General features: G+C 36.1%; 1 protein-coding gene across 2 annotated transcripts in view; it reads left to right on the top strand.

The window, feature by feature from the left end:
• The first annotated feature begins 5,315 nt into the window (after window positions 1-5,315).
• aft (cap methyltransferase 2) overlaps window positions 5,316-13,503 on the top strand; it is a 37,626-nt gene continuing 29,438 nt past the window's right edge. The window contains exons 1-5 of one of the 2 annotated variants that reach the window (XM_071588914.1): window positions 5,316-5,381; window positions 5,501-5,714; window positions 5,966-6,127; window positions 8,791-8,949; window positions 13,071-13,280. In XM_071588914.1, coding sequence (XP_071445015.1) covers window positions 5,607-5,714; window positions 5,966-6,127; window positions 8,791-8,949; window positions 13,071-13,280 — 639 coding nt within the window. In that variant the 5' untranslated portion in view covers window positions 5,316-5,381; window positions 5,501-5,606. Of the gene's footprint in view, window positions 5,715-5,965; window positions 6,128-8,790; window positions 8,950-13,070; window positions 13,281-13,503 lie in introns of both variants that reach the window. The other variant, XM_071588913.1, reaches the window with a different exon arrangement.

Below are 13,503 nucleotides of genomic sequence, written 5' to 3'. Positions count from 1 at the left end.
TACATCACAGATTTCTGTTGATTGATTACTTGTGACAAGGATCTGCTGTATGACCGATAAATCCTGCACGTGAATTGCAACCATATCAAAGATCACTTGATGAAGGTCTGTTAACATTTTGTCCCTTCTATTTGTCTTTCATGCTGCATCTTATCGCTTAATTTCCTTGTCCTATTTACATCTATGAGTTGCCGCTTTTGTGTTGCACTCCGTTAAAAGTACACACGAGGCGTGGCTCAAGGCACTTTCTTGAGCTTCTTAGACTCTGCCCAAAGGAGCATAAGGATACAAACGAAAAAGTATGTATGCACCTCCAAAATAAAACCTATGTTCGCCGACAGCTGTGGCTCAGAATCGGAATGACATGAGAGAGCTGCAGAATTGACATATTGAAATTCTGTTTACATTGTTCATTTATATTCTTACGAAGTCAATTTTAGTGTTGGCTATTAAATTAAAATTATTTTTATTCTCTGTTAAGTCTCTTTATATTTTTTAAACAAAAAAAATTGATGAGTTTCGTTATTTTTTAGAAACTATGCATATACATCGACAAAATTAGCGACAATCATCAACAAAGACTATATATGTACGTCATCACCGACTAAACATACACTTCCTGTATACGGATTAATGCCATTAGACCCCAGTTTAAAACACTAAAGGACAATTGGGAGAATCAATTGTGTTACAAATTTTAATGGCGATAACATTCATGAAGTATATTAATCGGGAAGGAATAACAATTATTGTGACGGTTCTGAAATTCCTAGAAAGTAACAAATCATAAGCATACAATCCTGCGACAACCAGTTCTCATGGATTAACTGATAAGTTTGGCCAAATATAAAGACATTAAAATGGTTTGGGGAGTTATGCCGGTAAACAAAAACAAGTAAAACGCTTAGAAGTGGAAAGCCAGTCCCTCACACGTTTGGATGCCCGCGAAGAAAATAATATCTTCCTTAAATCAACTTGAAAAGTAATACTCAGTTTTGTTGCAATTAATGTTTTCTCTCCCATTATTTTCTTCGAACGGATGAATTTACATAGTTCATCGCAGAAAGCTTAAACTATATTAAATGTGAGTGTCCTTTTACGTGTTTTCTATGTATAATTTTGTGTTCTGTCATGGCGTCCAAGGGTACCTGGGAAACCAGGACCGGCACAGGGAAACGATCTGGCCCCCCTACCCTGATGTGTGAATTTCGGATACCCGTCGGACTTAGTCTTACCATCAATAACTTTCCATCACCTATCAAACCGACCTTCGGGTTGATTACTATTTATGGGTCATATATACATATGAGTACATAGATATATGTGTAAATACATACATACGTATATTTATACACACACAAATATGCAGAGCTGAATAGGCTTTTTCTTCTACAGTTTAAGATAATACTAAAGTGATATTTCTTTTTTTAATGAGAATGGAGGACTTTAAAAGCCACAGTTTATTTTGGAACACCATTGAATGTTGTGTCAACATTATATTTATCTTAAATAAATAAATATTAATATAAATATATATGTATACATATACATACACACACTCACACACACACATATATACATATACATATATATATATATATATATATATATATATATATATATATATATATATATATATATATATATATAATATCTCATGAAAACTCAGGGAATATCCAAAGAAATACTTTGAGTACGTGGTACCTGTACATTCCAGTAAGTACCTGATTTCAGGTGCCCCTAAGCACCATGTTACTGGTACGTGTCAAGTGCCTAAATAATAAAATTAATGGCGCTGGAATCCACGGTGGGTAAATAATTTTATATGGAAACATGTTTACCTGCTCCAGGAGATAGAGGGAGGCACGGATGTCGAAAACAATGCGCACAATATTTGACGCCGTTGACCTACACAAAATTTTTATCGCAGACTCATTTACCTCGTCATCTATGAGATTCCATAGAATTATTTGTGAATGTTATCGTTATCAAAGTCTTAATCCGATCATTGAGCAAATTTCCACCGATTGGCACCTTTTAAAATCTCGGTCGACTCGCTGGTCAATTGTTCAATTGCCTTTATTATTTTTCTGCGCCATTGCGTACTCATCGAGATGTTCTCTGTAATCATTGTTACAAGCATGTAAAGCTGGGCTTATCTAATTTTGGATTTTAGTTTTCCTCCTCCATTAATTAGTATCGAGAATTCAAGGAATTTTTTCTACAGTTTTTTTTCAACAATCTTTCCGTCTATTCCTGCCGCTCTTATATTCATGACAGAGCTTCCATAAATCTCGAGGAATTATTTCGTTTCTCTCCTCTACTCGGAGAGGTCATAAATAGACATCCCACAACTTTCCCCTCCTTATCCGGTAGCATCCACGATCTACAAATCATTCTTCTTGAATATGACTAGCTTTTCGAAAATAAAGGCTGTCTATAGTACATTATTTTTGGACCATCGCCAGCAAACCTTTCACAATTATACGTGTGATTGACCCTTGCTGCAATATGTCTTTTGATAAATGAACTTCGAACAGTCACATTTATTTTAATTTAATTAATTAATTAATTTATTTATTTATTTAGCATTAATCCGAAAACGGCCCTTTTTGGCATTTATATCGGACTATTAATAATTGCATATATAACAATGGACACAATCACTAACACCCAAGCCCTAGGTGGAGGAAAACCCTCCCATGCGGGAATCCTACCAGTGCGGTTGGCAGACTGATGTTACCCCACCATCACTGGAGCCGGCAAATAACTTGAAATAGCATCGGTATATATCCTTCGGTATCCATCTTCATAAATTGAGCATTTATTTACTTGCTCTAAATACTTCAGTTTAAACATGACTAGAGGTAATTATTGTCAATGCCTCACTTCCTGATAATATCTACAAGCTCAGAAAATTCGGAGAGACCTTAGCAAGCCCGTGATGTATGCTATGAAGTTTGCAGTCCGCGTGCACGGTGATATGAAGAGATCATGATGCCCCGCGAGAGACCGAGCAGGAGCAGTTTGATTAAGCCTGCAGGGCCAAATTTTGCCAGGTGGCCACAGCAGGATAGTCGAGATCTTTTCAATCCCTTCGAGGCGCGCCGCAACCATCCATCCTCCCAATCCCATATTTGACTGTTTTGCGTGAAAATTTGTAAATGGTGATTTTAGGGGCTACTAATTAGGTAAACCATACGAGAAAGAGAGGATGCACCATTAGTTATTTAATCTACTAAAAGTACATGCATAACGTATATATATTTATCATCCAATAATTAAAAATGCATTAAACTTGCAATATACACCATATACAAGTAGGTATATGTCATACACGTGTCTTTATGCTTGTCCTGCTTTATACAGGACCTGTATATGTGCCCCTCATAATGCAGTTCGCGTTATGTTGCCGTGATTTGGTTTGGTTGTTGCAATTTGTGACTGTTGAGAAAATAAAGTTTTCAGGTAACGAAAATAAATAGACAAAAATATTAGTTTTTGCTCGACACTGTTTACGTATTTCGGATTTTACGTATCTCGGATTAGTAAAAAAATAGGGCCCAGAGTACCCTTCTAGTATTTCGCAGTCAGTCGTATACTATAAAAATTTTCCCTATGACATTTACGTGAGGATGAAGGTGGACTTTAGTAGGAGAATGCTATTTTCTATCAAATTATTTTATTTATCATGAACGATAGATGAAAATAAGATAAAGAGATAATCTTACCTTACGGTTACCGTAAGTACATGTTACGTGAAAACGAGATCACCTATTCCTCGAAAAGATTTCGTTTTGAGGTTACTTACGCTCCTCTTTAATCCTAACAACTCATTACAGAGGCCCCGATAATTCTTCAAAATCTTTAAACACTGCATTTCTAAAAAAAAACTTATGCGAAACCCTTACTAGTACTTTCAATATTTCACTAAATGACTCACATACGAGGAGGTATCGTAAAATTTTAATTAATACCAAACAAATAACCGAGTCAGAAACTTAATTTTTATTTGTTGCTTTTAAGATTTCTCTTCATAGTCGCAACCCAGAGTTATACATCTCTCTCGGCTTTTCTCGACCTTTTCACCCTTACTAACGTTTAGCTTTCCTCTTCCTAGAAAACCGCATAACCTTGGTTTTACTTACATTTATTCTCATCCCATGCCTATCGCACTGATTTTCCAATGTGCTCAGCGGTGCTTGCAACCCCTTTGCTGACTAAATGAAGCTCGATCATTGGCAAACCTGACTTTATGAATTTTCCACCGAGTTTCAGCCCTACCTTCTGTTCTTCCCATTCCTTCTTTAACAGTCTGCTTTAAATATGCGTACGTATATCACTGGTATGGGTGATAATCAACACCCCTTAGGTACTCCTCTTCCTAACCCTTCCCAGCCGGAACCTTTGTCCTCTACCCTCTCCAGATCAGCCTGGGAATGTGCAAGTTGGGGATAAATCTCCTATTTCTACAATATACTCCTATTTTCTGCAATTTCGTACACTCGCTAAATCTACTTTATTTACTCCATCAAACGCCTTCACGAAAACAAGGAAACAGAAAAATATTTCCTGGTTGAATTCTCTGTTCCTGTCTATTAGTGACCTCATTACTGCTATGATAAACGTGAGTGCCACTTCCCCTTCTGAACCCAAAATGATTATTCCCTACGAAAATACTCCTATTGATCTGAGAACTGCATTAAATGCGTGTGAAATCAAACAAGTTGTTCTGTAGTCATCACAAATGGATCCCCTTCCTTTTTTTGGAACTAAAACTTATCTGATGAAATCCTCTGGTGAAGTTCTTCCCTTATTTATAGTACATACCATAGAAAATCTTCCTCCCACGCCCTACAAGAAGTCCCGCGGGAAGTTGTTTATCCTCACGGCTTTATTTGATGTCGGCTCCCTTAATGCCCTTTCTCTCTCACCATCTAGTACGTCTGGATCTAAGCTATCCTCATCTACGACATATTCTCCTTCTACGTATGTCTAAGTTTGCTGGCCTCGTTGTCTTTACCCCGTAGTTCCTTCATATATTCCTTCTATCTCTCTTGAATCTTCCATGGTTTAATTAATAGTTTCCCATTCTTACTTTCTGAGAGTACTTTCATCTTTTTGTATGGCGCACCAATGTCACCCTTACTTTGTAAATTTGTAAAAAGGATTCACTTCACTTCTTCACCGCATTATCGAAATTTATTTCAATGTTATATTGATGGAGTTTGAATTACCACTTCCAAATTTATAGGATGATAGGGGGTGCTTTGAGAGTGTGGGCTAAGTTCACATCGCGAGCATGTGATAAATGACTTCCGACGTTTTTTACGTTTGAAAACCACGAAAGTTAGGGAGTATTTCACGTCACTGAGCGAAGCGTATGTGTATTCTATTATTTTTTACAATTCATGAATGCGAGCAGAATACAATGAGTATGGTAAATGTCGCTCTATACTTGAAGGGAACGCATTAAGCCCCGTTGTTTCTCGTTAATTAGGTGTGTCATAAGCATGCTAGTCATTCTTTAGTGAAGAACGGTCATTCCCTAACGAGCTAATTGTTTACCTGGATTTTGCTAGCAAATCTAGCACAATATCTTAGTAATGGAGCTGCAAGCAATGCTGCAGTTTGAGAAGAAGTACTTCTTCAACCGACATCATGATTGGGAACTTCCAGATCCAACGACCATGTTCAAAGATAAGAAATGGGCTGTAAGTAACCAAATATATTAATCGAAATTTGTTCAAAGACTTGTGCATAATTGTTCAAATTAATGTCACGTTTTTATTAATCCCTAGGGTGATTTAATTATTAAGGTGTAATTTTATTTTGTGTCAGTATGTGGTTAGAAATTATTACATGATACACTTTTTTGCAGCAAGGGTATAATGATTCAGTAAGTTCGTACCCAAAGAGGTACCAGTAAATATGCCGTCTGAACTTTTGTGTTATTGCTTTATAGATTGCAGATTTAATAAAATTCAAAGATAGACTAAATGAAGTTAAGAGCAAATTGAATGACTTCCCCCTGGAAAAGTGGCATAGGCATACAGCAGCAATGAATCCAGCTGGGGCAATACAAAGGCAGCTACGTGAGGAGGTTGGCGCAGAATTACTCACTCAGGTATACTGCATTCTGTTTTCTGTACTCAACCGTCAAAGGAGGATCTTTGATGTCTGTATATTTTCATTATTGCATTCATGCTTGCTATTTCATGTATCTCCTCTGGGATTTTGCTCTCTATTCCTTCACGTCCACATTTCCAGAAATAGAAACTTTCATCTTGCCATTTGGTCCCAACTATGTCTTGATAATTTACTCCTTTTAGCTACTATTATTGCCCATGCCTCTCCATTTTGGAAAGTTACGTTCAGAAGATTGTTTCGATGAAATTATTATTTCCACCCAAGATGTTTGTGGTTCAGCTGTTTGTAGATTTTTTGTCTGGTATTATTCCTTTTGTCTTGGTTGTTCTGCTGTGCCTGCTTTACATAGCATCTATTTCTACTTCCCTTTGAAGTAGTTCAGTTGAGCATCAATAACAAATACTTTTGTTGATGACCCAACTTCTCCAAAATACAAATTGGTTTTCCTCAGGGAATTCCTCTCCTTTATTTTTCATCTGAGGCATATTATTAACAGTGGTATTTCAGGTTTATTTGCGGATTAAATCATGGGTATCTACCTAATTATGTCCACCCTCATACAACCTTGATGTGGTGGAAGGCCTTGTCAATTCTGATGACCTCTAGAGCTGTGTTGGCATGAGCAATGATAATTGCACCTCTTTATGTTGCTATTTTGCAATATTCTAACATACATAGGTTGCGTTTGATAAGGACATAAATTATATTGAAGGAGATTAATCCTTTTGGAACATAATGAAGCCACAAAAGAACTGAAAACGTATTTACAATTAGAAAGAACTGTATATATATTCAAAATGATGGATGTATTTCCAATCACCCTCCTCATCAGTTTGATGTGGTGTGTTCATTCTTGTCGTAGTGATTTGTGGCTCTCACATTCTCATGGGCTCACATATTCTCACCGCTAGAGTTGCACTGGTGGGAGCATTGGTAATCGTGTTCCTTGTAGGGAATGGTGGAAAGGTATGAGCTAGGCAAAAGGTTCTCACAGTGTCTATGCCTTATCTGTCTATGTCTTATTTAACTAAGGTATGTATCTATCTAACCCCAGTGGAATGGCAATTTGAGTGATAGTGTCACATTAAAAACACTGTTGAGGAAAGCAACAGGAAACTACCTCAATCAAGTATCCCATGCTACTGTGATGGACAGATCAGAGTATTAGTCCTAGCAGCTACAGGTTTCTCCTCCTAAAATTGGGCATGAGCGGGCTCCTGATCTATTCTCCAAAGACCCTCCCATATCCCCCCTCAGAGCAGCAAAATCACTGATCTTCCTCACCGCCAAACACTTGCAGGTGCAGGTAGCCTATATTTGTCTACCTACAAAATATCTCTCTATGTAATGATTAGTGGTCCCTGTTTTCTAAATATTTTTGACTTCACTGCCTTTCTATTTTATGACTAGCTTTCATTTCTCTATGTTACATTTTGTTACATTTCATCAAAATGGTGAAAGTAGTTGGGAAAAAAGGAAGAATTGCCTTAAGCAAAGAAGCTTTCACAAGGAGGAGGGAATCGATGACTGGGACGTTAAGTATGAACATTAAGAAAGGTTTGACAAAAATTTGATATGGTGCATTTTTTTGTATGGCATGGAAACATGTTCATTGATGCAGGATGATAGACATTGACTTGAGGGTTTTGATATGTGGGTGTGGAGAAGGCTGGAAAAGGTTAAACGGATGGGAAGGAAAATGGTGATAAGAACACTTTAATTGGCAATAGGGTGTTGAAGATTGTGATTGAGGGGAGAATGTTGGGCAAATGAGGAAGGAGCAGGAATAGGATAGGCATATTAAATGAAATGAGGGAAGGAAGATGGAAATATTGAGAAGTGATGAGGGGCTTATTGTATTGTTCGCTTTCAGGTTGTTTTTTGTTGGGAGAGGCAAGGGAATTATTGTGATACTACGTATTATGTAGCCTGTATCCATCCAAAACCTACCTTAACCGGTAGAATACCAGATAATAATAATAAGTGTATGGTATCTGATGTATTGGTAGTTTATAAGTTTTAAAAGCACCCTTACAATACTTGAATAAAATATTTACTTTATATTTTTAGTTATAAACCAACACCATAATTGGGAAATTAAAACCTTTGTAACTTATTAGTAATAAATTTTTATTTCAATGATTGATTATACATATTATTTTTTTGTATCCCATCTCAATAAGATGCTAGTTTGTTTTGATTATATTCATTATTGGGTGTTTGTAATTGTCTTTAGTGTAATGTGTAGGGGTTAGGTGTAAGAAAAGACTCTGTAGTCTCAAACTCACCCCGATAAAGTCATAAAACAAATAAATTAATTATTATATTGATTGTTAATTAATGCTAGGCTGCATTTCAGATTTCACTAAGTGATCTTTACCGTTTTGGCTATAACCAACTGGCTGTATTGAACATGTTGTGTATCAGAGTCATAATAAAAATATTCTTCAGCTGCCAAACTTCATTATAATCTTTTATTTGTTGGTTTGAGTAATGAAAAGAATTAAACTTGCTTGGGGTGTGGTTTCATGCGATATGGCTCAAAATTTAATCATATAAAAGTGGTCACAGGAATGTACTCCCATGGTGTCCCCCTGGCACTGGTTTTAATAATTTTTTCCATCATGATTACATTTTCAGGCCTGGTGCAAATTTTTTGAAACCGTGTGCAGTTTTAGCCTCATTCCTTCCAAGTCAATTGAAACTAAGGAGTTAAACACTGTACACTTATGTGAAGCCCCAGGAGCTTTTGTTGCTTCCCTCAACCATTATTTAACAATAAATTTACCTGATATCAAGGTAAGAAAGAGCATTGCTATTTTTGTAAGTTTTATGGTGTTTGATCAACATTGTTGGTAGAAATTCTTGCAGTGTACAGTAATTCAAGACTGAACAACCCAGCTAAGCATCAAATAGGCAAAACTTCATCTGATTATAATGGAAGTTGTATGTCCTTGATCTTATACCTTCAAAGTAATGTTGTAATTATTTTGGAGATTCATTAATTTTGGAGCATTCAGTGACTCCCAAGTTTTCAGTGCACTGAAGCAAAAATCTTCAGGAGCCAACCTTGTCATTAATTGTCATAATTGTTGTTGATTATTTCAATCTTGTATTATACTTTTAATTTTTACTCTTTTTTTTACTGTTAACTAGTCGCAGCTGTACATATCTTGTATGGAATTTGACTTGTGGCAGCTGTAAACTTTTTATGTTGATATTACCGTCCCTGTTCTTTACCCGCAACTGCGACATTCTTCTTTATGCTGAGCACTGCAAAATTTTGAGGAGAGTCATCAACTACTTGACTGTGCCACCCTCCAAGATACCCTTACCTTCATCATCGAATGCTGCTCTGCTTGGAAGCTGAACATAAACCCTCCAAAATCCTCACGTTCACCTTATGCACCAATCTTGTTATATCCTCCTATTCCCTCTCCGACCACTCCATCCTGAATGTCATTGCTCATGATGATCTAGGAGTAGTATTTGATTCCTGGCTTATATTTACCTCACACATCAAAAACCTTGGTCTCCTATTCAGGTTCACTGAAATTGACAATCCTTAAGCTCTCAAGGCAATATTTTCTGGTTGCATTCTCCCCATACTGGATTACTGTTCCCCCATTTGGTCCACAGCTTGTCCTACGAACCTCATAAGAACTCATTATTTCTTTATTAATATAGTATGGCTTTGCCTACCCTCTCTTCAAAATCTCACCAAGTGCAAACTGCTCTTCGAACTTAGAATTACTTACCTGCAACAGAGATGTGCACTAGCTGATCTGTAGTTTCTCCATGGAATCATGAATGGCTACTACAAGTTTTGCCAACTCCTCTATACTTTCTCTCTTCATGTCCCCTCTCACAAAAAGAAATACTTGCCATTATTTGACCTTCGCCAGTGCCACCTATCCGTAACCTAGAGATCTCTTATATACTGCCTCCGGCAAAACTTCAATGCCCTCAATCCACAGTTGTCCCCTCTAATTATTGCGCTATAACTTATGGTCCATGTTTTGACCTAACCACTTTATGCTCCTGTGCAGGTGTTGAGTAATTTAGTTTACAAAATCATATTTCCTGTAATATAAATAATATATAACCACATTCTATCCTTATTATGTATTTTGTAATTATTTATTATTTCTTACTCATTGATTACTTTGTTAATAATCTACGGTAAATTCCAATTTGGTTGGTTTTTTGGTGAATTGTTAAATAAAAAAATAAATGTGTGTATTTTAAGTAATCACTTTTACATCTGTACATTTTCCTATTGTCCTTGGTGGTGACTATTATGCCATTCACTTTTTGCCCTTGAAAAATGTTTCCTAATGTGATGTTATTATTTGATAACTGTTGTCCTTATCAAGATAATGGAACAAGTTATATGTACTCAAAGATCATTATCATCATTAGTTATCATCTAATGATTGATTGGCTCTGGTTATCCAAGTATTTCTCTTTTCAGCCAATTTATTTTTCTTTGTATTATCCTACTTTCATATGTACAGTTTTATATTTTACATATTCCAGTCTAAGTTTTCCAGGCATATTTTTTGTATTTCTTTTTTATACCTTCAGGCCAACAAGATTCTCATCTTTTTGGCAATTTTTTAACAGAATCCTACCTGATCCACCCTTTGTTGGAATCTTTCATTAATGATATTCTTCATATAGTATTCATCATTCAATCTATCAAAATCTAGTATTCTTTTGGGGCTTAAATAAATTGTTTGCATAATCTAGATTTATGTTTTTAAATCAAGTGATTCCATCCTTCCTGACTTGTGTTGGTGGTTTTCAATGGATTCCTCTTGTGGTAAAATGCGTCATTTGCTGAGTAACTGTACTACTTCCGTCACTATTGATTCTTCCCCATAGGCACTAAATGTTTCTCATTTTTCCCCAGTTTTATCCATGTTTATATTCATGATGTCTTTTTGTCTCCAGGGTGGAAACTCAGCGGGGAATAAGTCTGGAAATGGTCATTTTCTTCTAAAAACCAGGAAAAGTAGGGTGCAGCATCAAATTAAGAAGAGTGAGAATTTGATATGAGATTTTCATCAGGTCTTACCTCTCCGCAGATATTATTTTATCATTAGTGAAGAATATATTATGCTGATTTTTATCTTTATAGACCCAGCATTCAATTTTTCTTGCAGTTCAAACAAGATTTTTCACTATACGTTCGAGGCATTGCATTATTTAGCAAATCTACCTTTTCCTTACTTTTGGTCCTTTATTAGTTGTTTGTAGCTTTTAATGGGAGGTGTTTCCTTTATTACTGCAGCCATATTTGGTCTCTCAGTTGTTGTTCATTAATCTGAATATTGATCTTTTCCCCTTTGCTGCTCAAATCTATTTCCTTGAATAGTCTTGAATTCACTCATCCATGAAAACTCTCGGCTACAAAATTGCTTCTCTTACCTCTAGGTTTACCAAAGCCAAATTGGTGTTTTTTCATAGGAGTTAACTGCTTTTAATTCCATTACTTGGAAATGATTCTTAAAAAATAATTTGTTATCATTATATAGTAAGACTGATGATAAACTTTTTTTCCATTTGTCCTGTTCCCTTCTTCTTAGGTTTAAGTTCGATAATTTTCTTTTGGAAGTCCATTTGCATGTTTTCCATTGTATAGTTGCAGAAAACTTCTTAATTTGTTTGCTATCTTCATTCCAGAAACATTTGAGTGATTTAGAAGAGATTTTTATATGAATTGGAGATTACCTCTTTGAAAATCCTTTACTGCAGCAAATTCAGCATCCTCTGCAGCTTAGCATCACTTTTCCCAAGGATCTTCTTCATTTTCATCAACAGCAATTTCACCATCCAAATACTTTTGACTTTTTTGATTCTAGTTTTTCCTCAGGTATTCTTCCCTTCTTGTCACTTATCTTCATTTTACTTCTGAATTTTGTCATTTACGTTTAAAGTAGCATTGCATGTTGCATTTTATTTATTTATTTATCGACTTAATTGGGCGAGGTTGAGACTAATAGTCCCTTCTTCCACCTAACCCTACATTACAGACATTATATTGAAGACAATCACATACCTGTACAACTAAGCCCTTGATGGAGGGAAATCCACCTAGGTGGGAATCGAACCTGCGACCTTTGGGTTGGTAGGCGAGGACGTTACCCCGCCGCCACTGAGGCCAGCGTTGCATGGGGTTATCTAAAGTGATGTCTTATAAATTTATTAGTTTCTTCAACTTTTCTTCATTAGAATCCATTCTGCTGTGGCTTTTCTTGCTCTGTTATTTATCATGTTTATCAATTGCTTTTTTTTCCCAGGCACCCTCTGGTATTACTTAATTTATGTGTATTAAAATATGGTGATTGCTAGGCAGGATCTCTTAGATGAAACTAACTTATCATTTTGAAGATATTACTGGGAGATAAGAAAATGAGTTCCATTTTCAAGTGGTCAACTTACAAAAAAAATTGGGGTTTCAATTTTTGTTTGAAACATAAAATTGCTATTTTGTTACCATGCAATTGCTTTACTCAATGATAGACCCATCGACTCAAATGGCTTTCTGCCAAAGTAAATACAACTGAAAACCTGTCACTTCTATTTTTTAAAGCCAGTGTGCCTGGATAGTCAGTATAATAGTCGCCACTTAGATTTTTTCATTTTTTTTGCTGCCTCTTTTTGGCTTTTGGTTTTCCTGGCATGTAATGGATTAGTGTTGAGTAGGTCGCAAAGTAAGAGTTTAAAAATCAATTTAAAATCACAGAGTTGAAATACTGAGTCATTGTTGGCTTAAAAAAATTAAGGAAGACCCCACCATACATCCATCCATCCATGTACGATATATGTGGGAGAAGGCCACTGTGACTCTACGCATATTTGCGTGTATGTTTTTCTATTAATACTAAATCCGTGTATTCTTTGGTTTTTTTCAGTGGAACTGGATGGCAACAACCTTAAATCCTCATTATGAGGCAAATGATCCCGCAAGGACAATCTTTGATGATAGATTTATCATTCCAACTGAGAAACATTGGTCTTTTGGAGCTGATCACACTGGTGACATTCAATTGGAAGCAAACATGCGGCATCTTCTGAATGAAGCAAAGGAAAGGGGCCTTAGTGGTAAAGGCACCCTGATGTTGGTAAGCCCCATATGCCATATCATATCAAGAACATTTTCACATTCACGATAACAATCTAATATTTATTCTTAGTTGTAATTCCCACATGTTTTGGAAAATGTAGAATTGAATGAGTCCCTTTTCATATGAGATGTTGGTATTGGAATTTTACTCTTTGTAAAGCTTGGTGGCATTTGCCTGTGTAAATTGTGATGTCATGGAGAGTGTATTGAGCATAAATGGG

Source organism: Hetaerina americana, unplaced genomic scaffold (assembly GCF_022747635.1).
Source record: "Hetaerina americana unplaced genomic scaffold, ioHetAmer1.1.p SCAF_30, whole genome shotgun sequence".
Taxonomy (NCBI): domain Eukaryota; kingdom Metazoa; phylum Arthropoda; class Insecta; order Odonata; family Calopterygidae; genus Hetaerina; species Hetaerina americana.
This window is presented reverse-complemented; position numbering and strand designations above follow the sequence as displayed.